The 8,849-nt window shown below is 43.9% G+C and overlaps 1 protein-coding gene across 1 annotated transcript in view; it reads right to left on the bottom strand.

The window, feature by feature from the left end:
- Positions 1–8,566, bottom strand: part of Acadl (acyl-CoA dehydrogenase long chain) — a 30,612-nt gene extending 22,046 nt beyond the window's left edge. Inside the window, exons 1-3 of the mRNA XM_021158666.2 lie at positions 8,434–8,566; positions 2,469–2,624; positions 1,334–1,471 (exon numbers count right to left, since the gene is read on the bottom strand). Of these exons, the coding sequence (XP_021014325.1) occupies positions 1,334–1,471; positions 2,469–2,624; positions 8,434–8,510 (371 nt within the window). The 5' untranslated portion in view covers positions 8,511–8,566. The remainder of the gene's footprint in view (positions 1–1,333; positions 1,472–2,468; positions 2,625–8,433) is intronic.
- Positions 8,567–8,849: the final 283 nt, after the last annotated feature.

An 8,849-nucleotide genomic window follows, 5' to 3' on the forward strand; every position in this document is an offset into this window, starting at 1 on the left:
AGCTCTTGCTCCTTCGCCTGCTTGCCGTGTGAGACTGAGTAACTGCTAGATCCTTGAACTTCCATTCACAGCTGCGACTGAACCATTGTTGGGAATTGGGCTGCCGACTGTAAGTCATCAATAAATTCTTTTACTGTATAGAGACTATCCATAAATTCTGTGACTCTAGAGAACCCTGACTAATACAGGCGCTAACACAGTAACAGGGCTTTAGCAGTCCCTCCACAGTACTCATTTGATGAACTAAGAGCTAAAATACTGACCACCTGCAATTGTCTTACCGTGACACTGCAATTGTCCTATTATGGAGGGCACCTTGGTGACACTCCAGTGTACCCGCAGGCACTCTGTCAACTTTTCACTCCATCGTTCTCCTGGTAATTGTTATGATTAAGTACCACAATTTTTTTTTAAAATTATGTTCTTAAGTAGATGTAAAATATTTCAAATCATTTATGTTGCATAACTTATACACTCCTCCTCCTATTGTAGTACATTTAAATTGCATCACAATTTAGGGAATTAAGGTCAACCATGATAGTCCTCTTTCCCAATAAGCTATCTTCTTACAGTAAATTCCCCTTCACTTACCTTTCATATACATTGAAATCCCAGAAATAGTCATTTTTCTTAATGCAACAAATGTGAATGAATGTGTTACTTTCACAACCATCTTGTCCTTATTGGGGAGCAGGATTTGTCATCTTCACAAATTTTACACATATGCAAAATGATAATTCCAGGTCAACATAACTTATGGTCCTCTGGTGGTGAGGAAGAGCACGTTCATGAAATAAAAGCTAAGTGCATTTATTTCCCTTTTGATGAACTGTTGCTACATAATCTTCTGCAATTTTACCGGAGATATTTATATATTCTTATAATGCAAATTTTGGCATATTTCAATGGATTTTTTTCCCAATCTGCTATGCTCTTTAAAAGGAGGGGATAAACTCACTGGAAATGTAGTTATCTTTTTAACTCTTTTTTTGTTTGTTTGTTTTAAAGGCAGCTTCTTGCTATATCACTCTGGCTGGCCTAGAACTGACTATGTAAGCCTAAGCTAGCCTTGAGCTCTTGGCGATCCCCCTGCCTCTGACTCCTGCAGGCCAGGATGCACCGGGCCCATCAACAGCGCCTATTTCTACAATATAAAAAGATTTGAAGAACACGGGTCATCTTCCTACATCCCAAACTTAGTACACATATGCTGTCATCCCCACATTTTACACCGAATTTTCAGTCTTCCAAGAACTTAGCAAGTATTTTCATTATCACTTCGGAAAGGACAACTCACAAAACAAGACTCCACTCTAAATGTCTCCATACTTACTGCTCTTCCCAAGTAACTGCTGTTGAGAGCAAGTCCCCACCAATGCCGCCATGTTTCTCTGCGATGTTGATGCCAAGCAAGCCCTGCTTGCCAGCTTTTTCCCAGACCTCTCTACTCACTTCTCCAGCTTTCTCCCATCTGCAGATAACAAACTTAAAGTCAGACAAACTTCCTTAAAAGTTATATAAACCGCCTCACTAGGAACTAGAGACTTGTGCAGGAATGTGTCCTTAATTTAAGGTAACTGATGAAACTGGCCACCGGCCTTTCCATGTGTATCTTGTGTTATTTCTTCTTTTTTCTTCCTTATCTTTGCTACCTTTTGTCCTCCTCCTGCTCTGTGGACTATTCCTATAATTTATAGCTACTGCAGCAATTTTAGCACTTTTCTAGAAGGTTTTCTGACCTTGGTAGAAAACCCATGAGCTACTAGAGGACTCTAGAGAGTTTACCCTGAGCAGACCACAGAGCTGTCAGCTTGCACCCATCACTGACTTCTTTCTGCCGCTCCCAAACACCCCTTCCTCAGCACCCTCTCTCAGCTTCCGCTGGTCCTTGGCATTTTTGTTGTTGTTGTTATCTTGTTTTTCTTAGGTTCCTTTGTAAATCCACAAATTTTCACACTCTTGAACAACACATTTTAAAAGGCTGAATGTGGTGGCACAAGCTTGTAGCCCCAGATACTGGGCCACTGAGGAGAAAATGCTTGCACTTAAGAAGTCAAGACCAGTCTGGAGAACACAATGATACAGAATGTCTCAATAAAATAAAATTAGTAATACTGGGCTGGAGAGATGGCTCAGTGGTTAAGAGCACCGACTGCTCTTCCGAAGGTCCTGAGTTCAAATCCCAGCAACCACATGGTGGCTCACAACCATCCGTAATGAGATCTGATGCCCCCTTCTGGCACATCTGAAGACAGCTACAGTGTACTTAGATATAATGATAAATAAATCTTTTAAAAAATTAGTAATATTAATAGTAAAATACTTGCAAAACTTAGAAATCCTACCTATGGTCTCAACAGTATTACAGCGAAGAACAGTGAATGGGCTAAGGAAGTACTTTTCCTATCATGTATGTGATGTTCCTGACCTCCTGGCTGTTACGTCACAGCAGGGAGGAGGGCACTTACTCTGTGTGATGAGGAATCACTTCTTCTTGGAAAAACTTCCTTACACTCTCCCGGAAAATGTCATGCTCCGAGGAAAAGATTCTCCTGATTCCAATGTCAGTTAATTTTTTAGCAGAAGGAGTTTCTAGACGTGCTTCTGCTCCAGAATGAGAACATCTTGAAGAGACACACATGAAGAAAATTGGGTCAACCATTACTCTTCATATCCAAATTAATGCCAGCAAACACGGAACCCTGAGATATGCTTTCCATAAGATCTCCTTACCTCCCAGACCCTGTCCCAGAACCCTCCCCCAACCCTCCCACCACAGTATTTTGTCATAGTTCAACTGTCTCCTTTTGGGAATCTGTAAGGTGGATAATATCTAGATCTAAACACAGGTGTAAATTGAGGTGAAGTACAGTGTCTCTGAATAGCATATGGACTAACCTGCATAAGAATCAAATAGTATAATAGGATAATAGTGGTAAATTTTCTTTTTTGTTTTTGTTGTTGTTGTTGTTTCTCTGTATAGTCCTGGCTGTCCTGGAACTCACTCTGTAGACCAGGCTGGCCTTGAACTCAGAAATCCGCCTGCCTCTGCCTCCCNAGTGCTGGGATTAAAGGNGTGNGCCACCATGCCCGGCTGGTAAATTTTCATGTCAAGTACAATTTTTAAAATAATGCAAACTCTCCCAAACTAGCATATTCAGAATCCTAACTGAAAATCTCAGTAACACAAGACATGAACTGCATAAATGTCACTGAACACTGGAGTGTCAATCAAAATGCCCATTGGAGCCTACTGGTGTGTCTATCAAAATGCCCAACAAGACTCTGTGTGGATTTGTATAGAATTCCTTAGGATCTTCAGCTGACATTTCCCTTTGCCCTCCATCCTTCTCCGTCCTCATGCCCTCAGGGAACATGAAAAGACTTTTTATCAGTTCCCTTAGTTCAACTGTATTCAGGGTTGTGTTTTGTTTCTCCAGAGGTTCCCCTTAGAAGGACATTACTTCATACATCATCAAACTCATACCTGAATAAAAACTTTTTTAAAGAAAAATTATTTTATTTGAAAGCAAAAATGTGGGTTTTCAAGAGCAGGGTGAATCCATTTCCCTGGTAGTCTTGTCCTTCACTCTGATGTACATGATGAGTCCTGTGCCTGACACTGCGTTCTGGTGCAGGCATTCAGCATGACTTGGGTATTGCAGGATATTCGACCACACTGTGACCCCTGGCATTGTGTTAATTACTGGAAAAACCTGTTTCTAGTTATGGTGTGGCTCAGCCCTAGCACACACTTTTAATCCAAGAGCTTTCTGTTTCTGTTTATTATAAACAGGATTAAATAAAGTTAACCACAGGTCAAGAAGCAGTGCAAGCAACCAGTGGACATAGGAAGAAGAAAAAACAAAAACAGAGAGAGTAAGAGGAAGTCAGGAGGATGGACAGACACAAAGTAGAAGGAAAGACATTCAGTTTGAAGGGTTTTTTGGACAAGGAAAGCTTGCTTTTCCTTTTGGGGAGTCAGCTGAGGAGAAGGGTCAACTGGGCACTTTCTCTGCCTCTCTGAGCTCCAGGCTTTCACCCCAGCATCTAGTTCCTGAGTCTTCATTGGTAAAATTGAACAATTGAGATTTTGTTTTTAAAAAAAAGGGAACTGGTATCAGCAAGTATTCTGGTCCTTGTTGGAACACACCCTGAACATTTGTTCAAAGCAGTTGCCACTGAATATAAAACCCATCAGCACTAGGTAGGCAGCCAATGAGCTCCAGAGAGCAAACGAAGGGCTTAGATCTTCTAGTCTGAGTTAGCAATCCGTAACTCTGTTTAGTAGTGGGCAAGCCATTTTTCACCCGAGGTTGGCCACCATGCTGATGAGGGTCTAAGGCTTAATCCTTCACAGCATACAGGTGATGGGCAACTTAGCAAACCTGGCCAGGATGGTGTCTACCCAGTCACCAAAGGAAGAGATGTTCTGGAAGTCTGTGGCTATCACATGGGCGCAAGTACCAATGCATCTGCATACTGTGATAGACACAAAGCTCTTCTCTTTTAAGGCCACGATGAGATCTCTGTTATGGGACACAACAGACATAGGTGCTCACTGGCTGCCCCCAACTCTGGTGCTACTGCAGGTCTAATAAGTCAGTCCTGGTTTTCACTGCTCCAAAGCTGGGTCTCTAAAAATGTCATAACATATTAAAATGTGGAGAAAACTTATTTCTGCTTTCTGTTAAGTTCTAACATAGATTTCTCTCTTCCTTGCATGGACCCTTGTGGGGAGCTTTTTGGGGCTGCCTGGCAGGAGTCTGACATTGGGCCAGGACAAGGAAATGGGCTTCAGGCAGGAATCTGACATGGGGCCATGACAAGGAAGTACGCTCAGGCAGGAATCTAATTTTAGGCTAGGACAGAGAAGTAAGATCAGGTAGGAACCTAATTTTAAACTAGAATAGAGAAGTAGGCTTCAGGCAAGAATCTGATTCTGGGCTAGGACAGGGAAGTAGACTCAGATATCTTAGTCACCCTGATAAGCCTTAGAAACAAGGATCAAGGGACTTTTTATTGCCTTGCTTGTCCTTGGCTATATGTGTTTATCGCCTTGCTTGTTCCTTAACCTAGAACTGACCTTATTACTTGCAAGTAATTAAAATGGTATAAAAGCACTTTGGGAAAAAATAAACCTGCCTCAGCCTCAGAACTGGCTGGGGTCATGCTACAATGTTGTCTAATTATCTTTTTTTCTTTTTAATCCTCACACCTGCTGGCTTGGTCAGGCCCTGTTTTTTCTTTAGTCTTTTTTTTTTCCCCTAGAAAACATCTATTTCTTAATCATACAAAGTCATGATAAAAGTCATAGAGAAGCTAGGGGTGGAAAGAGCTTATCTCGGGATGACAAAGGCTATATATACAACGAACCTATAGCCAGCATCATGCTAGGAAAACTCAAGCCACTCCCATTAAGATGGGAACAAGACAGAGTAACTCTACTCCTATTTAATGCAGTGCTTGAAAACTTAGCTAGAGCAATAAGACAAGAAAACAAAATAAATACGATGCAAATGGGGAAAGAAGTCCACATATCTCTGTTTTCAGATGATATGAATTTAACCTAAGACTCCACCAAAAACATTCTCAGAGCTGATAAACACTTTCAGCAAAGTAGCAGGATACAAAGTTAACATCAAATTCAGAGGTTTCCTATATGCCAATAGCAAATATACTGAAAAAGACAGCATGAACACAGTCCAGTTCACAGTGGACAGACAGAAAGACAGTCTGTCTCCCCTCCCCCTCGGCCTCTCCCTCTCTCTCTCCTAGGAATAAACTTAACCAAGGAAATAAAAGACTTCTACAATGTAAACTAAGACACCAAAGAATGAAACAAAGGACAACACCAGAAGATGGAAAGACCTCCTGTTCTCAGCTCAGAAGAATTAGTATTAGGAAAATGGCCATCCTGTCAAAAGCAATCTACAAATTCAACGCAGGCCCAACAAAAATTCTTGGGCTATTTTTTCAAAGAAGTTGAAAAAAAAAAAGATTTTAAAATTTATATGGAGGCACAAAACACCAAGGATGGCTAAAGCAATCCTGAACAAAAGAATACTGCTGGAGGTATCACCACCCTGCGGGTGAGCTACATTACGAAGCCATTGTAATAGAAACAGCATAGTAAGGGCAACAGAACACAAACACAAACACACACACACACACACACACGCACACGAACCAATGGAACAAGGGACACAAATATAGATGCTGGCATCTCTAACTCCCTAATCTCTGATAAAGATGGCAAAAGTATATACTGAGGGAAAGACAGGTGAATGGAGGATGAAAATATGGTACTAGATTGGGTCCTTTTCTGTTGGTGTGATAATATTCCATGGCCATGGAAGAAAGGGTTTGCTTGGGTTTACAGTTACGGAGGGATAAGGGTCTACTACCATGGGGGCCAGAAGGCATGGCAATAACCAAGAGGGCTGAGGCAAGAAGCCGAGAGCTCACATCTTGAACCACAAACCCTAGGAAGAGAAAGCAACTGGAAAGAGGAACAGGCCCAAATCCTAGTGATTACTTCCTACAGTGAGGTCACACCGGTCACCAGAGACACCAAACTGCTATCCAAGCTTTAAAGGTCAGATAAAACCAGGCACAAGATGCAGGTGGTTTCTCAGATCACAACAAAGTTTACTTTATCCCTAAAAACTGAGATGACTGCTTTCAATTTATTGCTATGAGGTAAGCATTTTAAAGTACATATTTGTCCTCCGTGTAAAAGCAACGCTGAGATTAGAATACCAGGCTTCTGAGATTCAGGTGGAACTGTTTATCACTATAAAGTAGAGAACTTGTGTGTAAATCTGTCTGGGTCTTAAAATGGTACACCCTATAATATGCTAAGAAAAAAATGTAATATTTCTAACTACAGAAAAAAAGGCATAAATAAACACTTTCCTGCTATCATTTACTTGGCAGTTAAGTTTGGTAAAACATCAATTTTCAGTTTTGAGACACCTGTACTGAACAAATCAATAGCCTTCAGGCTAGTGTCCCTTGTTTTCTCTGTCTTTTAAGTCAGGGTCTCACTAAGCAGCTCCAAGGAGGCTTCAAATTCATCATGATCCCCTGGCCTCTGCCTCCAGTGTGTGTGGAGGGGGAATTACATACAGGCCTGGGCCACCGCTTTAAAGCCTCGTTTACATAAAAAAAAAAAAAAAGTCAGAAACTAAATGAAATGACCCATTGGCACACTCAGGCCCTGGCAGCTGGATGTAAACATTCTTGGGCTCAGCCTAGGCCTTGCTCCATAAATGCTGACTCAGACTGCCTTTCAACTGGATCGTTGGCCATTATGCTCATAAACCTTTAAGAAACCCATGACGATAAAACTATAGCTCCTGGCTCACTGACCATTCTTCAATAATCCTCTTTAAGGCAGAGCTTCTTCCCACACTTGAATCAAAATAAGATCATTTGGGGGGTTCTCTAATTTTTTTTAAAAAAATACAGAAATATTATTAACATAAAAAGAAATAAGAAAAGCTAGAACAATAGGAACACACCCTTTCGCTGCATCCAGCAATGAGTCAGCTGGCCTGTCCTTTGCCACCCATGCAGGTGTCTCTGTTCATCTTCAGGGTTCTCTAATCTTAAGAGTGTCAGAACATCACTTCCTCCGGAGACTAGAAAAGCATTCCTATCTTAAAGTCCTCGGAACTTTCCCAAGTCTCCTCCGGAAGGATAAGCTTTACCACAGCACTGTATTGTACTTTGCAACAATGTGCTAATTAGCTCATTTAAATGTCCTGCCACCATAATTAAGAAAGCTTTACACTTCCAGTCTGCTTTATCCAATGAATGGATTTTTAGACAGGTAAAACTTGATCTCAGTATAAACACCCCCTAATAGTCTCTAAAGCTCTTGGGAGCTGCCCATTAATCCCTCTACATTTAATTAGTTTAAGGATTTAGTAATAAGTGTACAACTAATTTATCAGATGGGGCCCTCGCCTGGACGCCTGAGTCGGGATGATTGAAGTTGCTCTGGTCTTCCGGTCCCCGCCTCCGCACACCAAGTCCCAAGTTCACTGTCAGGTGGCAGTCCCCAGTCTCCGTTCCAACTGGGCTAAAGGTCGCACCTACTCCCGTGGCAGCGCGCCCAGGGGGTGATCGCTCCCACTAAAGCTGGGGCAACTCTTTCAAAGTCAGTTCACGGGACACTGTAGGACGTGGGGCGGGGCCCAGGCCTGGAGCGAGCATTAGGGTTTGCCTTGCCTTTTGGGGCGCGGCGGACCGTGGTGGGGGCACCCCGAGTTCTCCACGCCACAGCGGGCAGCCCCGGGTTCCGGAGAGAAGGCCCCGGTCCCTTCCTCCGGCCGTGTCGCCCCGGCTCGACCGTAGCGCGTCACACCCCATCCCCAGAGCTCCGCCGCCCCAGCTGCCCGTACCCCAGGCTGTACCCGCACTCACCGGGCGGAGGGCGGCGGGCGTGGCGCCGAGCGGGCGCTCTGGACGCGCAGGGAGCGGAGGAGCAGGCGCGCAGCCATGGCGGGATGGACGGCGGCGGACGGGACTGGCGGGCTCCGCGGCGGGCGCAAGCGGACGGAGGGGCGGCCGGACGGCGGGACGGTGGGGCGGGCCTCCGGGACAGCCAACTGCGGGCCGCAGGGCGGTGCCGCCAGCTCGGGCGGGGTCTGCGCCGGGCTCTACGCGACGCCCCGTGCGCCCTCCCCGCCCCGCTGCTGGGCTGAGCAAGGGTTCCCTGGAGAGTCGCCCCAACACCCCGCACTGAAAGATGCATGGAGTTCATTTTCTAACTTCGGAAAGCTCACTTCATGTCGATAAATGTATGAGTACTCACTGTAAAGGATTGTGCTGTTTGGGTT

The sequence above is a fragment of the Mus caroli genome, chromosome 1, assembly GCF_900094665.2.
Source record: "Mus caroli chromosome 1, CAROLI_EIJ_v1.1, whole genome shotgun sequence".
Classification (NCBI taxonomy): Eukaryota; Metazoa; Chordata; class Mammalia; order Rodentia; family Muridae; genus Mus; species Mus caroli.